We start from the raw sequence: 18725 nt of genomic DNA, 5'->3' as shown, positions 1-18725 counted from the left end.
ACTCTTATGATCAATAAAATGATAGTTTTGTTGTGTGGCTGGGTTTTTCCCTTCATTTTGGAAGGGTTTTCCCAGGATATTTTTGGTGTTTATTGTTTCAATTTTGGCTCTTTCTCATTGTTGTTTATTAACATTGATTTCTTGGGTTCAAGATTTAACATGGTATCAGAGCAAGGTTAGATAACAGCTTATTAGAGAGTTTTCTAATTACAACATTGAGCATTCAAGCATCATGGAGAAAGAGGCTTAGGACAAAGAGACTTATATTGCTCTATTTGAAATGGATTTTTACTCCCAATTATGCGCAAATGACTCCAATACTTAGGTACCGGGTCCTATGTAGTCAAAGGACCCACTTCTTTGCATTTCCAATATTCAAGAAGTTGTTTGCAAATAAGATATTTTGCACCCAAAGCACCTTAAAATTGATCGCTCACTTGTACTAGAGCCTCACATCTTTTATTGTGTTGGTTCATATGTCAGTATTATTGCTTCAGCTGTTGTTTATGCTTCGTATCGACATCGGGAGGTATGTGTTCGTATTTTTTCTGGACTAATCTCATTTTGGTTGCTTTCAACTTTATCATGAAGCAATAATTTCTCTAGGTTGTTTCTTTTCTTACAACTAAAAATTTTTTGTTGCGCTGGTCTTGATCCTTCCATTTTACATTATTATGGATCGCCCTGTGTGCCACGAGAGTTTCCCTCTCTCACCCGGGTGTTATCTTCACTCCATATGGAAATTTCAGTCAACTAATAAACTGTAATTTCTTGAAATTTAGAGCATTTCTTGCGTGTTATACAATGCATGACAGAAGGTAAGCTTTTATTGTAAATCATTGTCGGGACTCTGGTTTAGAGCTTGGTTGAAATTCTAGTTGGATATCCATGAGCAGTGGTGGCACTTGCACTTCAACTATGTCTCATTTGTAGTAGTCATCATCTATCAATGTTAATCATGGTTTATTATCCAACGGTGTTATGTGCCAAATATTCTGTCATGCCCTTCCAGGTAAAACTGCCAGCTTGTCGCACATCAGTTCTATTTTTTTGTATCCCATCGTCAGTCATGACTGATCGTAGCTTAATTGGTTCATTAGAATCATCGAGAGATTTCAGAAAGAAAACTGAAGGACCATGTCTCTTTCGGGAAAAGTTGCGGTGATCATTCTTGGTCGTCGTTTGTTCATCTCCAGGCTTTAAATTTTAATTTCATTATATCTGCTAGCAGCTATGCTTTGAACCTTTATAAGGGATGTTCAGAACTGGTCTTGGTTTGTGCATGTTCAACCAAGTGTCATTTAACTCAGGCCATCTATTATATGGGTGTGCTCTCCTTTTCATTTGTTTGGTTATGAGGTGCCATGAGTTTGTGAGGAGGTTGTATTATAATTATATGATTACATTGAGAGAGGTCTTTATGTTTCTATCGAGTATAATCCAGAGTTTCTATGGTTATGTGTCATCAATGTGGTTTCTTAGTGTAGTTCTTTTTCATCTGGTATTTGAATTAATTGAGATTTGTGAGCTGAAATGAAGAAAATATTTGGAGAACCTTGACAGAGATTCAGAGGATGTGGGTAGTAATGGGCCTCCTCTGAAGAGAAAGATACAGAGATCAACTCTGAAAATAAAGAGATAAGTTTTCACCTCCTTAAAATACTAATTTTCTAATTTATGTTCTTTACAAGTTTCTTCATATTGGAATTGAAGACATTTAATGAAAATCTTTGATTGGCAATCTAGCTGCAGAGTGGTACATGTGTGCTTGTTGCACAGTCCATAAATAAGCTCTTCGATTTAATAAGAGAAGGATAGATTGGAAACCTTCAAATTGAATGGAATTCTTAAGTAGAATATTTTCAAGAGATGATAATTTTATTTTGAGTATTGATCATGAATTTGTGCTTGTTGTGATGTTATTTAAAGCTAAAGCACTATGTTGGACCTGCTGGGTTCATTTGGCTCATGCTATGTATATGGCTATAAAAGAGCTGGAGATTTGTTCTAGATCAGCTACTTCACCAAAATTAAGAATTTTGAAAAGGAGGATAAGTTTTTCTCAGAATAGTTGGTAATAATATTTTATTTTCAGTGTTTATCTCTATATATGATAGATTGATTAACTAATCTATCTTCGTTGTAGGATGCAACAAGGAAAGCAATGAGAAGAGAATGTTGCTTTAATTAAGAGGGAGATGTTGAGCTTTAGAGGGAGGCTTCATAATTAAGAGGGAGGTGCTTATGAAATCCCTTTCATTCTCATTTATTATGTAACACTTGTGGTATTTGTAAAATTTGACTTAAATGGAACTAAGTCTTATTTTGTTAATGCCTATTTCTATTCTTGTGTGAATAAATGAGATTATAAGATCAGCTATGATAACTCTTGTACTATGCGATAGTGAACATCATATTGAGAGAGTTCATGATGTTATCACGTTGAGAGATTTTGTGATGGGAATTGGATGTCATGTTGAAAGATTCCATGACAGATCACATTGAGAGGGTCTATGATTAAAGGCTTAGCTATGAGTTTGAAAAAAATTTCATGTTGAGTGATTCCATGATTATTAACAATGGGTAATTGTTCCAGGTGTTCATGTTGAGTGATTCCATGAATATGAGGTATTGTTATAGGTTTTCGTGTTGAGTGATTCCATGAATATGAGCAATTATACAGGTTTTCATGTTGAGTGATTTCATGAATTTTATAGGATCTATGTGATGAGATTTTATCATTGACAATTTGGTTGCAGTCTTGTGTAATTATTCAGCTAAAGATCTCTCTATGGCTAAAAGGAAGTGTTGAAGATTGTAGCTGCGATAGAGATCTTTATCTCTAAAAATATGGATGTTATTACTATTATTGTCACCTTCAGCTAAAAAGGACACTTAGATTTAATTTCTAATATTAAATCTAAGTTACTGGTTCGAGTTCGGGTTCAAAGAATCGGTTTGCTGGTATGTCAAAATCTTGAAATGGGGTTTGGGTTTATTAGTGCAAAAACGTGATATATATATATATATATATATATATATATATATATATATATATATATATATATGCAGCCTAGAAAAATGAATTAAGATTAGAATGCCACAATGTCATAAAAACAACAAAAACACTATAGACATGTAATCTGAGCATCATATGTATCAGCAACACCAAAATATGTAAATAATATCAAGTTCAAGTATCATTGTTTAGACTTTCAACAATTAGAACTTTATGCTAAGTTTCAATCATCTAATCGATTATCTAAATCTTCAGCTTCTTCTTCTTCATCAAAGGCATTAATGGGTTCACAATCATTGTCAATGTTAAAACAATCAGATTTCCACCATTTATAATATAATTTTACATCTAAATTCGATTGTATAAGATTTTTACACAATCGAATCCAAGAAAAATTTATATTGTCAAAGTTACTGGGATCAACTACACTAATAACATTCCTACTTTCCAAGTTGTCCAACGCTTATTACTTTTTCATTGTACAAAGAGCTTGTTTGTTTGTAATTAACATCCTACTTGAAAAATGTTATATAAGTAGCTTGCAACTCCCTTCACTTATTAAGCATGTTTAATATTTCAAATATGATTTATCACTATATAGAGCTTCCAATTATTTGGACACAGGCCATTATCAACAATTGGATATAAAAAATTTCACTCGAAGAAATCTTGAGGGCTAATTTAATTCGATGTAATAAATATTTGAATTTCAGAAAATTTTGTTTGTAATGCTAAAAATCTTTATTCAAATTCTCTAATAATTGTTTTCTACACTAAATTATAGAATGTTCCCAATGGAATTGTACCTAATTCGCACTCGGTTTACCTGGGTCTGCCCTAATTCGACCTAGGTTTGAACCGAAGGAACCAACCTGCTTGGTTTCAAACCCAAGTGGAACCCAAAAGGGAACCGGGACCAGGACTAAGAACCAGTTTGAAATTCGTTGGGTTCGAAGTGCCAAAGAGAGAATTGGGCAATTAAGTATTAAATGTAATGACGTGTCATTCGACATGCGTTGAGGCATGGAAATTTGAAGAGTTGTAATTGTAATTGTAATGTAGAGTCAAGTTTTCGGAGTTTAAAGAAATTTCAGTTGGAATGTGAAGAGTCTCTCCTTAAGTTATATATATTGAGACATTGTACGCTTGAACTTTTATAATCAATATAAAGATTATTTTGTTGTGTCGCTGGGTTTTTCTCTTCATTTTGGAAGCATTTTCCCAGTATATTTTTGATGTTTATTGTTTCAGTTTTGGCTCTTTTCTCATTGTTGTTTATCATCATTGATTTCTTGGGCTCAAGATTTAACACTCGTGATGATTTCATTCAGAGATTATGATTGTACTTAATTTTGTGACCAAATTGTAAAGAAGATTCAACATCTCCTATTAGATATAATTTACAAGAATAGAGATTGTTATTTAATTGTCAAATGCGTGATTATGGAACAGTGATTTAAAATAAAGACCGTCGTAGCCATAGTTTGAGGGACAGCTTTATTGTTTCTTGTCAATGTTTTGTCGCAGAAGCCTAAGATTGGTTCCTTAGTGGCTGCAGTTGATTATCTAAGGCAGTGAATATATCAATAGCAGCTGCAATATCATCTTTGGAAGGCTGCATTTATTCCTAGTATAAGTGCATTACAACTTTGCCTCGTCTAAAGGTTATTTGGATGCCCATTTGGTCTCTGAGTTCACATAATTTCATAGTTGAATATTTGCATTTAGATACTTGCATTCTCAGAGTTTGATGAAATCCAACTCCACAGTCGCCAAAATCACCTGCAGTGCAAATAGCTTGCCGAAGAGAAACCTAAGGAGCGAGAGCTTGAAGGAAACAAAGCAAGAGAAAATATTTCACAATAAGAAAATGAAATTGCTATGTGAATGGATGAATTTACAATGAGAGAGAGGCCGAATATAAAGACCTCAAGGAAGTTTTGTAGAACAAGCTGGAAGGAGGTAGAAGATAAGGTTGACAACTAAGCACACTTCCACAAAAAGGTGGAACACGCTAGAAGGGAACAAACTCTCGTGTTGTCAACAACTCATCACTACATGCATTAAGTACTAAATATTAAATAAATGCATTAACCTAAGTAAGCTTAAGTAAATAGAATAAATAATTAATAATTAATTATTTACTCTAACACCCCCCCTTAAGTACAACTTAGGGGAATGCCTTAAGCTTGCAAAACTAAGATGAAATGTAGAATGGGTCCCGGCAACGAGGCCATGTTAGGTACCCATGTACAATGCAAAAAGATGCAACCCCTAAAAACAGGAAAAGAGAGAAAACCACGTGGGAAAAACCCTCCCCCAAAAAGAGGTAAGAACCTAGTGAAGAACTGAAGAAGCCTCCAACTAGGGGAATGTCCCCTAAAATAGGAACAAAGAAGTGATCATGAAAAGCATCACTGAAGCATGAAGAAGTTGCAAGGTCTGCCATTTGAAAGAAATTGCTGATCTGAAGAACCTCCATGGAAGAAGAAGGCACGAACCGAGCGTGTCTATATGGTAGATGATCCATCTCACCAAAATGCATAGGTAGCCAGCCACTGCAATAATCTCATATATAGGATCAACCACTGAATACATAGCTCACACTATCGAACCATCGAACCAAGGATGTACTAAAACAACAGCATAACCCCCCTTAATGCAGACGGGGTGAGATGTCAGGCAACTGAGAAGGTGGGCCAAATCCTCTGCAGACAGAATCAAGAACGACGAGAGAGGAAGAGGTACAAACACCTATAAAGACACGATCACATTGACGATACATGGGAAAACAAAAGAAAGAAGGCCTAAAACAGCAAACAACTATCCCCCCCATGGTGCTATATAAAAAGAGTGCAAATACAACTGTCTCAAAAACAACGTTCATGAACCCTAAATGCAAGAGTGGCACTTTATCTCAGGGCGTATAAAAAAGAGCTTACAAATGATGTCTACAATGATCAAAACAGGAAAAAAGCTGACACAAAAGATAGTACAGCCTAAAACAAAATAAACCATGCCAAGAAAACGATCCTTAGACCTGAAACACCCAAGATATCCACCATAGAGCAAAAACGCCAAAAACATGATAGAAAGAGCATGGGCCAAAATCTAAGGGAAAAGACTACATTTCTGAAAAGGTGACAAAACCAACTTTTCAAAAATATAATGTTTTCAAAAAACTGACATGGGACGCAAAAGATATGCATGTCGAGTCAAAAACAGAACTTCGGACTTCAACTGAAAAATGGGCAACAAAACTGCATCAAAACCTGAAAATACCTGAACCAATGTCTCCATTTCGGAACCAACTTTCTGGCACTTCTTTCGAATCAGAAAAATACCTCTATATGCTCAAGTTATGGCCAAAAAATCACAAGTAGGTCCAAAATGACCCTGGAGAGATGCAAGAGGCTGATGATGCAGTGCCGACGTCAACAAATCAATATGTTAAATTTGACGACTTAAAGGTTGTCGCAGCAAAAATGCCACGTGGCAGCCACATGGCAGATTAGCTGACATGGCAGGGTCCACATGGCAAAGTGCCATGTGGCACCCGTGCCACGTGTCAAGCGCTGGTTGTTGCCGACTATGCAAGAAAAATCCAACTGTCACTGCAGATGGGCCAACTGTCGCTGAAGTGGATGCTAATGTGTGCAAGGGCTATTGGTCCTCGCGTACAAACGGCTGCTGATGTGTACAGGCAGAGTAACCGACAGTGCGCTGGAACAGAGGCGGAGGAAGTCGGTTGAGCGGCGCTGCGGAGGAATGCCGTCGGTGGAGAATGCACAGGCGCCGCTGCGCAGGCTGAGGCGGCAGCCGGGAGGGAAAATGGTGGCGCTGCCGAACTGTGGCGGGGCGCGGGCAGCCCCGCAGTGGCTGCTAGGCGAAGCCGCGGCGACGCGCTCTACGCTGCCCTTTTTTTAATTTTTTAAACGCCAAATCCGTACAGTCTGTACAGCAAGGCCTGAAACAAAAAAAAATTGCCTCCCGGAGCTCTATCTCCAAAAACGACAAATTTTATATGGATCCTAGCTGAAAAATGCCTTCTGAATCCAATGGCAGAGTCCGTTTGGGCCCAAAGTGCTCCAAAAAAAGGCTCTTCCCCAGGATTGAAGAAAAATGCACAAACAAACTAGGGTTTGTGTTTCCAAATCGCGGCTTCAAAAATCCTTCAACGAAGCAGCAGCAGGGAGGCTTTGATACCATGTAGGAGTTGATGAAATCCAACTCCATAGCTCACCAAGATCACCTACATGCAAATAACCTGTCGAAGGGAAACCAAGAAGGAAGAGGTGGAGCAAGAGCTTGAAGGAAACAAAACAAGAGAAAATATTTCACAATAGGAAAATGAAATCGCTATGTGAATGGATGAATTTACAATGAGAGAGAAGCCGAATATAAAGGCCTCAAGGAAGCTCATAGAACAGACTGGAAGGAGGTAGAAGATAAGGTTGACAACTAAGCACACTTCCACAAAAAGGTGGAACATGCTAGAAGGGAACAAACTCCCGTGTTGTCAACAACTCATCACTACATGCATTAAACACTAAATATTAAATAAATGCATTAACTTAAGTAAACTTAAGTAAATAGAATAAATAATTAATAATTAATTATTTACTTTAACAGTTGTTTTCTTGAATTATGTGAAATGTGTTGAAGATAAGTATGATGAGTTGGTGGCACAGAATTCAAACCGTTTTAAGGCGAACTTAATGAGGATTGTAAGGGAAGTTTCTAGAGGGAACAAAATGGAAAAGAGGGAGGATTCGATGAATCTGACCTAACCCTAAGATGGCCAATCGAGATTAAGCAACAAAAGATAAAAATTCTCCATATAAGGAGATACAACGCCAGAAGCAAAGTGTGAACAAAAAAGAAAAGGAGTCTGGAGGTGTTGCTCAATATGGTGGCCGAAGGAATGAACTTGCAGTTGGCATACTAAGCATGAAGGCTTAAAGAGATGAAGGCTTGAAGGGTGAACAAGCAATCAAAGATGAAGGGGAATGAATGCCAAGCTGAATAGAGAGCTAAATGAGAGATCTATAATCTGCAAGTGAGTTGTTTTGTTATCAGATCAAATCCTACTATTACTTTCTAGCAAGTGTATCAGTCTAGATAAATCCTTTGGATTAAGGTTGACTTAACAGTCATAAGTAAATCCTTTAACCGGGTAACATTCTAATGGAATGTTCTAAAGTCCTAACAAGCTCACTTTTAATACGGTGCTTGAAATCCTTTAATCAAGGCCACATTTAACAGTGTGCATTGTAACCTTTAACAGGGTTGGCTCCTCACAGAGCTCACTTTAGAAGACTGAAAATTGGTAGCATGTTACTGGTGATTTTTCCCAAATTGGGTTTCCACGTTAAATTCTAGTGTCATTGTATGATTAAATTTGTGGTATTTCATGTTTACATTTATACAAAGTTCATTTGACCTAGGACAGTAATATACTAAGGTTTGAGATATTGGATGATCTAATCAATGCATGCACATGTATTTGCTGAGTACTGCATTTGGACCATGGATAATTGATTCACCCCCCCTCTCAGTTATTCTAATTATTCCAATAGATGCAAGCCACAATAAGTCTGAATTTTCATGTGAGACCTTAGAGAATGAATCTAAAATTTCATTGGTCCATAGAAGGTCCAAGGATCAGGATTTGGTTGGACATGCAACTACCTTGACAGAAGTTAGTAAAGATGTTGTTCACAAGGACATTACTCAATCTTATATGTGGGATTCGTGTGGACTGATGTGTTTTCTGTTTATGAGATTGCTTGGGGACAACCAATTTCAAGGAGGTTGGACTATAATGTCCCCATTTTGAGCAGGCATCAAAGTCAATTGATTTAGCCTATCGCTGGGTCCTTGTAGGCTAATACTAGTGATTAGAGGACCTTGTTGTAGAGTTATTTGGCTCACCAAAGGACACTTGTGAGTGTGTATCTCTCCAAACCCTCCAAATATTTTGAAGCTAGGTTGTTTAGTGAGTTTTGTTTATGTTTTGAGGGACTTACTGTTTATTATTTAGTCAATAGATGATTCCAATGAGCTCAAATGATTTAAAGTTATATGATGATTTTCGATGTTATTTCTGAATTCTGCATTGGGCTCCAAGATTCTTGGAAGGAGTATATTTTTAAAAAGTCGCCCAGTTGGGGTCATTTATCATATTTCATCATCATGGTCACTCCTATTCAATCGAGTTTTACTTCCAGTGTGGTTGGGCCAATTTTGAAAAGTCAAATGCATTATTGGTTATACTTTCATTATGTGCACTAAGGTTGCTAAATGTATTGAAATTGTTTTATGGGCACCTTAATGTTATAACTCATCGGAACCGGGATGAGCACTTTTAAATCATAGACACATAAAAAAAGGACCTTGTGTGTCACAATATCATTATATTAATGAGAATGTCATATTTTGAGCAATGGGGGATTTAAATTAATAAAATGACTTTATTATATGTCAACTTTAAATTATAACTTAAAGTTGCTTTTGAAGGAAATATAATAAAATATTATATTTTAAATTTTGCAACCAAAAAGGTATATATGTAAGTCATGTGAGGTGTGTTGGAAGATTTAAGCTCAATTTGCATTTGAGAATTATAAATGCATTCAATGCAAAAAAAGAACCATTCTATTGTGCATTTGAAATGGTGAATTTATTGAGGAGTTTGTTCTTCAGTTTTGAGTAATTGAAGATGGAGAAATTGGGAATTCTTCTAAGTATTTTGCACTTTGAATTGGTTGTTCTCTTCCAGTGAATTGTGCTAGCAATAATCTCTGAATATGATTGTACTTAATTTGGTGACCTAATTGTGAAGAAGATTCAGCATCTCATATCAGATATAATTTACAAGAATGGAGACTATTATTTACTTGTCGAATGAATGATTATGGAGCTACCATTGAATATAGAGGCTACCACTGTCGTAGTTTGAGGGATGCCTTTATCTTTTCTTGCATGTGTTTTGCTGTAAAAACCTGAGAATGGTTCCGTAGTGACTGCAGTTAATTATCTAAGGAAGCGAATACATCATTAGCAGCTGCAATATCATCTTTGGAAAACAGCGTTTATTCGTAGTATAGCTGTGTTACAACTTTGACTTATACTAAAGGTTATTCGGAAGCACATCTGATCTCCAGGTTCACAGAATTTCATAGTTGAAAAATTGCATTTACATAATTGCATTCTCAGAGTTTGTAAATATTCTAATAAATTTATTGAAGGAATCATTGCAATTAGAATTCAAAATTCTTGCATTTTGTTGTTCATTTCATTTATTATTGTCAAAAAATATATATATACATTATCAAATTCAAAATCCAAGCAAAATATCTTCATCAGTTAGCATTATCTGATCAAAGAGCCAGCAGGATTCTTACAACTACATCATTACGTATTTAAATCAAATTATACTAAGAAACATTAACGATTCATTATACATTTGACAGTTAACATGCTTAAGCCCTAATTCCTTACTTCTCTCCTAAACATCAACCCTAAGAAGCATGGGGATTTACTTGTTGTAGGGCGCTTGGACAGCAACCTAGAAGCAAGCTCCCTCACAACAGCAGCAATCCATTAACATACCCATCTTGGGACTTTTCTCTCAAGTCATTGGAAATACATGTCCATACCCATCTTGAGACTCACCTACCTTGTGAGGATTTACTCCACCTCTTCCGACACAATACCAACCAATCCTCTTAAGGAGCTATTGCAAGTGACTAAGGAATTAATACAACATAACTGATATATTGTTCTGATTTCACTTACATATCTCTGTGTGTGTGGTAGACCATATAAGGGTACCTTATCCCTTAGGGTCTGTGTGGTTGCTGGAATGAAACAATTCCAGCATTTGACAATTCAGGAAGTTTTAAATCCGGAAAATGATTTTTGGAATATGGTTGGAACCATTTGGTTCACCCAGATTTCGTAGTGAGGAGATGCATTTTTGCATTTGGTTCCAGAACTCTGTAATTGGAATACTACCTAAGTAAGATTTTTCAAGATATTTTCAACACTGCGATCATGCTAGAATAGTAAGATTTTTCAAGATATTTTCAACACTGTGATCATGCTAGAATAGGTCTAAGAACTCAATGTGGTGATTGCAGATTTCCAAACATTAGCGGAAACGGGAATTTGGGCTCATGGCAATGGAGTGTTTGAATGTTGTAATCACTGATGGAGTGCAGGTATTATCATCTTATATTTCTAAACGAACATTCCATTCACCAGAATGACTTCGATTAATTATTTCAGCATAATGCAGAACTGCAATCATAACCTTGTTGTTGCATTAGATTTTTTGGAGGATGATATCTTGCTGGATCTGTTATGTCATCATAAAAATAACTTTTAAGCACTTCATCAGCAATTTCTCTATGATTGCAAATATATGTATGAAAAATCCATATCGTACAAAAATTTTACTCCAATCACATGCTGCAAATAATGAGGCCACTTCAAAATGGTAGTACTGGAGGAAATAGATCCAAACGTTGAAGTGGAGAAGTCATTCCTTGTTCGTCCAGTGAAGGAAACTCAAAGCTGGCCAAAGGCGACCATTTTTTCTGTCCAACTTTATTTACAATCTGGTTTTCACGGTGGAAACTATCCATTTCTTTGGTTATAATGGAGAAGATGTGGCACCCTTGTAGAGTACATTGAGCAAATTGCTGGTTCAATGGCAAACTTCCATAGCAGACTTCAAAAAGTCTCTCTCCTCTCAGTTCAATGGCGGACTTCGAAAAGTTTAAAATTCAATTTACTCTCAATTTTAGTGGCATTGGAATTGATTTTCCATTTCCATCTATTTAGATGGAAAATTCAAATCCAGGTTTTGGGGGTATATTGGAATTAACAAATTCCTATTCCATTCTTATATTTTGAAATCAAACTTAGAAGATGCCACTTCCAGGTCAATTCCAAAAACAAAAGGGCCCTAATAATAGAATTCAGATATAATATTCTGGAAAATCAGTATTTTACTCGTAAATGTTTGCCACCAATATAATATAATTCATCTCCTTTCTTGAACACCAATAATTTATAATTCTCTCATCATTCCGTTCTGATCCTTTTTCCTTATGATCAGTACCACGTATCCCTGATTCCTGATGCTGATTAAATGCTTTGGGAATGTCTTTATTTTTTGTAATGAGAATGATAAGTCAAGTGGCAAGAGACATGACTCATGCCTGTTCAGAATAGCTTCCTCAACTAATCGCACCACTTCATAGCAAATATTGTTATCCCTCCTAATCAATGTGATCTTTGCTATGAATATTACTGGTTAGACTCTATTATCCACCGCCCTTAAACCAATCAATATCTGCTGATTATAATCGCTACAACTGATTGATATTATTTGCATAAGTTTGATATTAAGGATGCTGATTGTTGTTAATCTTAATAACTGTGTTTAATTTGCAATATACATATCACTGTTTAAGGTGTCTACTAATGGGTATCTGTCACTACTTGCCAGGTTGCATGTTGTTGTCTTAGTCACTCTACTGGTCTGTATATCTTTGATTCATTATCTCCATATACTCAAAACTTGTATAAGCACTGATAACTACTGTAAGGAATTCTTGTTTGGTCACTGACACACGAGAGCCTTGGTCCAATTCTACCAATGGAATGAAAAAGGTGGATTGTCTCACTTTGGGGCTGAGCTCTTAGGGCTATGCAGCCTCCATGGATTAGTTGTGTGTAATGGTATGAAGATGTGGCCTAAATCAAACAAATTTACTTGCAAAACGTATAACGGACAAAGTGTGGTAGACTATCTAATATGTTCGCAATCAATCATCACCAAAGTAGTGGATTTCAAAATTAAACAATGTCCCATTGAGCTAAATTCAGACCATATGCCTCTCTGTATTAAATACAATATGAAGGTCAAAAGACAGAAAAGTGATCAGGTCCTAGATGAAAGCACAAAAGGATATAAAGAGGGCAAGATTCTTATAAACAACGATAATAAAAAGATATTTTGCACCGCTCTTGAACAGCAGCTCCAAATACATCATGACATCACGAATATCAAGGAAAACAATGATAAGAAAAGTCACATCAGCAGCAGTTTTCTAATCCCTCTAATTAAGGAAGCACTAAAGGATTGCAAGAGAACAAGGATAAAGAAGAGCATCTCAAACACCTTTCCACCTAACCCATGGTATGATGAAGACTGCAAGGCCGCAAAAAGGAAATTTAAAGAGAGAAAGGAAAACAAAACAATCATAACAGAATACAAACAGCTGATCAAATCCAAAAAAGAAGAATATGTGATTAATCGGAGGGAGGAGCTAATCATGTTAGGAAAGCACAATCCTAAAGATTTTTAAAGGAAGTTACAACAAGCTAAGAAACAGGTTGAAAATAAAATTACGGATTCTCAATAGTTAGAGTATGCAAAGACTCTTTATGAGAGACTAGAGGATGAAGTTTCACTCCCCACAACCAACAATCCAAATGAACTATTTTCTGATAAAGATATTACTCTAGGGATAAAAAGATTAGCGAGTGGAAAAGCTCAGGATATTGATGGGCTGCAGGCTGAATTTCTAAAGTGGGGGACAGATTTGTTGAGTCCACACATCAGGAACATTTTTAATATGGTCAAGCAAGGTTGCTTTCCCACGGAGTGGACCACCAATGTAGTTATTCCTCTCCATAAGAGCGGAGATGTCAACAACCCTTCCAACTATCGCACCATCACGGTGAACCCCCTATTAAGCAAACTCTATGGGAGAATGGTAGAGTGGAGAATCAGCAGATAGGCAGAAAAAGAAGGGAAAAGAGCTATGGGACAAGCGGGTTTCAAACCAAAACATTCCACCACTGATCACTACATTACCCTAAGGTTCCTCATAGAAAAACATGGAATAAACAGGGGGAAGAGGCTTTTTGTTGCTTTGTTGACTTTAAGAAAGCTTTCGACGCCGTCCCTAGGGGTAAGTTATGGAATAGGATGGAAGAATTAGAGGTCCCAACAAAGTATAGAGTTGTTGTTTATAAACTTTACAAACAAGTTAAAGCGAAAATCAGAACCAAAGTGGGCATGTTAGAATGTTTTGGCAGTGATATAGGGGTCAAATAGGGATGCCCATTATCGCCTACTTTGTTTGGCCTCTATATTGACAAGTTAGAGGAATGGCTAAACAAAGCCAAAGGAGAGGGAATTCAGCTGACTGAATATGTGATCAGATTGCTTTTGTATGCCGATGACCTCATTCTCATTGCTAAAACAGCAAAGAGGCTAAGTGAACATTTGAAGAACTTAGAAACCTTTTGCACGGAAGTAAGGATGGAGGTCAACACTACTAAGACCAAGATCATGGTCTTTTCCTTGAGGAAGAGAAAACAACAATGCACTTTCATATTTAATGACAAAGTGCTAGAAATTGTAGAAGAATACAAGTATTTGGGGATAGATTTCCATTACCGGCTCAATTGGGAAACATGCAAATAAAAAGGATACAGGGGGGATGGAAGGCATCTTATCTTCTTCAAAACAGGTGTAGGACAGCAGAGTTATGGGATTGGAAGACTAAGAAAACTCTCTTTGGGTTGCTGGTGATACCAGTTATTTTATATTGCAGTGAGGTATGGGGGAGTAGCGTATCAAACCATAAATGGCGACAAATTGAAAGAATTCAGAAACACTTCATCACAACTAATCTCAAAATCAAATCCACAGTCCCATACGAGATTATTTTAGCAGAGGTAGGCATGTTCCCGATGGAGGCCTCGGCAATTGTTAGATTGTTGAGCTATCTAAAAAAGGTGAATAAAACTGATACACATCGTTGGCCTAGTAGGATGGTTCACGGAGAACTAGCTCGTTGGAAGAAGACATGGAAGAAACAAAACGATAAATGGTTCAATAAAGTGGAACATTGACTAACTCGAATGTCCGGAAAACAATTCTGAAATAAAAAAAATAGGTGGCAGGAGAAATCAGATCTGTCATATGGGTAAACCAGCTAGGTAGAAAAAAAGCCTATTATGTCAAAGAATTCAATCCCACACATGCGAACATGATGACAAAGAATAGTTAAGAGCCGAGATCAAAGGAAAGGCAAAAATCTCAATCGCTCAATTGAGATTTGGTTCCCACCATTAGAGATGTGAAACTGGTAGATGGAAGGTTCCTAAAGAAGAGTGAGAGTACAAAATTTGTAGATTTTGCAACAAAGGTATGGTGGAAACAAAGTGGCACTAGCTGAAGGATTGTACAGCATATGAAGACATTCGCAACCAACACAAAGAAAAGTTAAAAGTGAACAACATAAAAGACATTTTCCAAGGACCAAGACTCTTCAAGGGGGCCATTTCACTTATGCAGATTCACAACAAAAGAGACAAGCTGGAGAAATCACATCAGACTGACTAGATGTTTTATGTGGGTCCCATAGGCTTATGGCCTCGTGGACGTCATTAAAAAACTTTCATTCATTCATTCATCGTATGTGATCAAAGATGTCATTTATTATTGATTCTATCGCCATATGAACTCACAACATAATCACTTTGGGTTGATGTTTACCAAATCCCATCGTATTCAAATGAGGGACATAACAGGCAATTACAACAATCAATTATATTTTATTATTTAAATGGCCAATTTTATCCATTGTACCAATTAATAACTAAGTTACCATATTCGCTACAAAAAGCTGAAAGTCAAAATTTGATTCGCCTGAATTTGTAGTTGGTTCGCATTTGTGTCAAATTCGTTATTTTCCTAGTAAATTCCCTACAGATTCGTAATTTTACACCCCGGTCGACTTTGCAAGAATTTAGATCGAATTTGGTTTGGATCAAACGAGCCTGGGCAGAATTTCAGTGACTTTACAGCAAATTTGGGAAACGACAACTTTTTGTTGACTTTTTAACGGTTCAGTAAAGTGCTTTTTTTTTCGTTTGACCTAAAATGATGATGTTTTGCGCTTTTGTGCAGCGGCAGACCTAAAATGTCATATTCTAAGTTATTAGCATAGTGGTGTATGAATTTATTTGCTGCAGCATATGTTTACGTATATTTTTAATAAAAAAATCTTGTACAGACAAACCCAAAACGAACCCGACCCCAGCCCAAAAAAAAATTGAGCAAATTTCAAACCCGAGTGTTGAACCCGCATCCGAACCAGAATCCAAACTGGCAACTTAGATTAATAATCAATTTGAAGCCAAAAAAATTTAAATTAGTTCCCTAACAACTTCCCCTTATCCAACAGGACATAGGGGAATTGGGTTCTTGGGTCTATAAAAGTGAATTAATTACAAGAATCCATAACAATGGTTGCTCCTAAAAGTTTCCAAATACTCAGCAAAAGTGAGTTAGTAGGAATTTTGTTCTTAGTATCAATACTAATGTCAAGGCGAGCTAAAATCTGTCTACAGAAGCTTCCTGGTCTAAGAGAATCAGAGGCTTTTTGTAAACTTCCAGCCGTGCTCCTAGATGAGGTTCCAGCTATTGGGTTACACATGTCATTTCTTGTTCAATAATATTGCATTGCATAGCTACTCCACGAATGAGCGAGATTTCTTGAACCACATCTTATGCTTTAATACCAGAATACCTTATCTTCTAATTACTTCCAAGTCCTCAGAAAACTTGGCATACTGTTCCTCAAAATTAAGCTTACTGAATTTACCACAATATCAAAGTGCTTGAAGGGGCAAGCATTTACACTATTTATGGATTAGCATATGCAGTTTTTTGCATATGAACATTGACTGAAAATGGACTGATGATGGTGTCACTTACAGCTTCCCAGGACCGACAAAACTTTTACTTCCAAGCCAATATGTTATTCAACATTTTCTCAAAGTAAGTCACACCTAATTTTATCTAAATATAGATAATCCGCATGTAGAAAAATATGAGCTGGGCAATAACATAGTTTCCTTCTTGAAATGAATCCTGCACATTATCTTCCTGTAATAACTAAATCTGAGTGTCTTACCTCAATTTCAAATGCAGCTATAATCACCATTTCTGTATGCCTTATTACCTGATGCCACTCACGCCCCCCATTGCCTAAGTTCTACATCTGATTCACTGCTTCAAAAGTTCCCCGACCATCAATTTGAAATTATTATAATTTATTGTTAATTTATCGCAGTTCCAAGAAGATGCCCTTTCTGGATAGTCATGCAATTTTCAGCCCTATAAGCCTTAAACTATATATCATTTGTCTGGTTGTTTTATCTATCAATACCATGGACTTAACCACTACCAACCTTTAAGTCAAGCAATTCTTTAAGGTTGTAACAAATCACCTTATTCCTGCAAACGTTTAGCTGAAATAAATCACCCGACTTTGTTTGTAGACTTTTTACGTAAGAGAGCCAAGCCAATCCTGAGGCTACAAACAGTGATAATACTGATTAAAAACTATGATTCTACGTGCTAGTTGTCCTCTTAGTCATTTATAGTTCATTATCACGTTATGCCTCATTCAATTTTGGAATTGTGTAGTTGTTTTTCGATATCGTTCATCCATTATGCTGGACTTAATGGATATACTTATCACTTGCATCACATGGAACAACAGAATTGTGTTTTCCTACTTTGTAGAATGTTACAATTTGATTGGCAATGTGTTGAACACAGTTGCTTCTGCAAAGCGAAGGAACTTGATTGATGTGTGACAAAGGGGTGTGTTAATAATGACAAGTCACCTAGCACATATTCGGATGAACTCTCTCAATCTCAAAGTCTAGAATTCTATATTAAGTTACCCAAAGTTTGGGCGTGCCGTTTTTCTATTTTTTCCTCCAATATAGACTTGAGAAAATCAAATTATAACGCATACTACAAACTAGTTCAGACCCTCTGTCCTGCCACGGTTTTAAAATGGAAATCGGGCTAATTATTTTGTTAAGAATTATAACAACAAAAATAACGGTGGAACGGATACGTAGTAGCATATTTGCGGCTAAAAAGTAACCTAAATTAAGTTATGGGATGATTTGTCCGGATTAAACTGTGCAATCTCAATTCAATCATTGTCGACACAAGATTGAATACACTAAACATTTAAATCCAAATAAATACTGCAAAATCACCACTTCGAACATAAATAAATTTTGACTGGAAATTCTTTTGAGCAGGGTTGGAAAGGTTCAAATCCCGGCGAGTGGAATTCAACTTTGACGTTGAGAAGAAACGAATGACGTGGAGAAAGGGAGGGGTACCTTCAAGAGCTTGAGGAGAGTATCCTTCGAGAGAGGAGCCTGAGTAAGGCGCTTCCCTAACTCGCCGAGAGTCTGTTCAAGCGAAGGAGCCATCGTTCCCCCAAAAATACACAACAAATACCAGAACTTGCCGTAACTCTCTATTCGTGATTCATTTCTAACTTCCGCGCTGCTTTCACGAGTTTATTTTACGTAACCGCAAATAATCCCCGTTTCACATTTCTTTTCCATTTTAAACAACTGCGAAATATAAAGGGAGCATGTTTTAACTAAAAGGTCCGTGTCTGGTACGGGCTCGCGCGTAATTCTATGGGCCCTTTTGATTTTATCTAGCAATGTTTGGACTAGATGGAATAAACCCTAGAATTTTGTAAGTTCCCGCCTCTTCTTTTGAGGTTAAATTTACTTATGTGATTACTAGCACTTATATCTATAAGAGGTTCAAGGGATAAGCTGATAGAGT

The 18725-nt window shown here is 36.6% G+C and overlaps 1 protein-coding gene across 2 annotated transcripts in view; it reads right to left on the bottom strand.

Moving 5' to 3' along the window:
• LOC149542860 (sister chromatid cohesion protein PDS5 homolog A-like) overlaps positions 1–18497 on the bottom strand; it is a 241998-nt gene extending 223501 nt beyond the window's left edge. For both annotated transcript variants that reach the window (XM_089797769.1, XM_089797771.1), the window contains exon 1: positions 18263–18497. In XM_089797769.1, the coding sequence (XP_089653895.1) occupies positions 18263–18355 (93 nt within the window). In that variant the 5' untranslated portion in view covers positions 18356–18497. The remainder of the gene's footprint in view (positions 1–18262) is intronic.
• Positions 18498–18725: the final 228 nt, after the last annotated feature.

The sequence above is a fragment of the Cupressus sempervirens genome, chromosome 8 (genome assembly GCF_028749045.1).
Source record: "Cupressus sempervirens isolate cs-2001-9-10 chromosome 8, ASM2874904v1, whole genome shotgun sequence".
NCBI classification, from domain to species: Eukaryota; Viridiplantae; Streptophyta; class Pinopsida; order Cupressales; family Cupressaceae; genus Cupressus; species Cupressus sempervirens.
The sequence above is the reverse complement of the archived record's forward strand: the minus strand, read 5'-3'. Positions and strand labels throughout refer to the sequence as shown.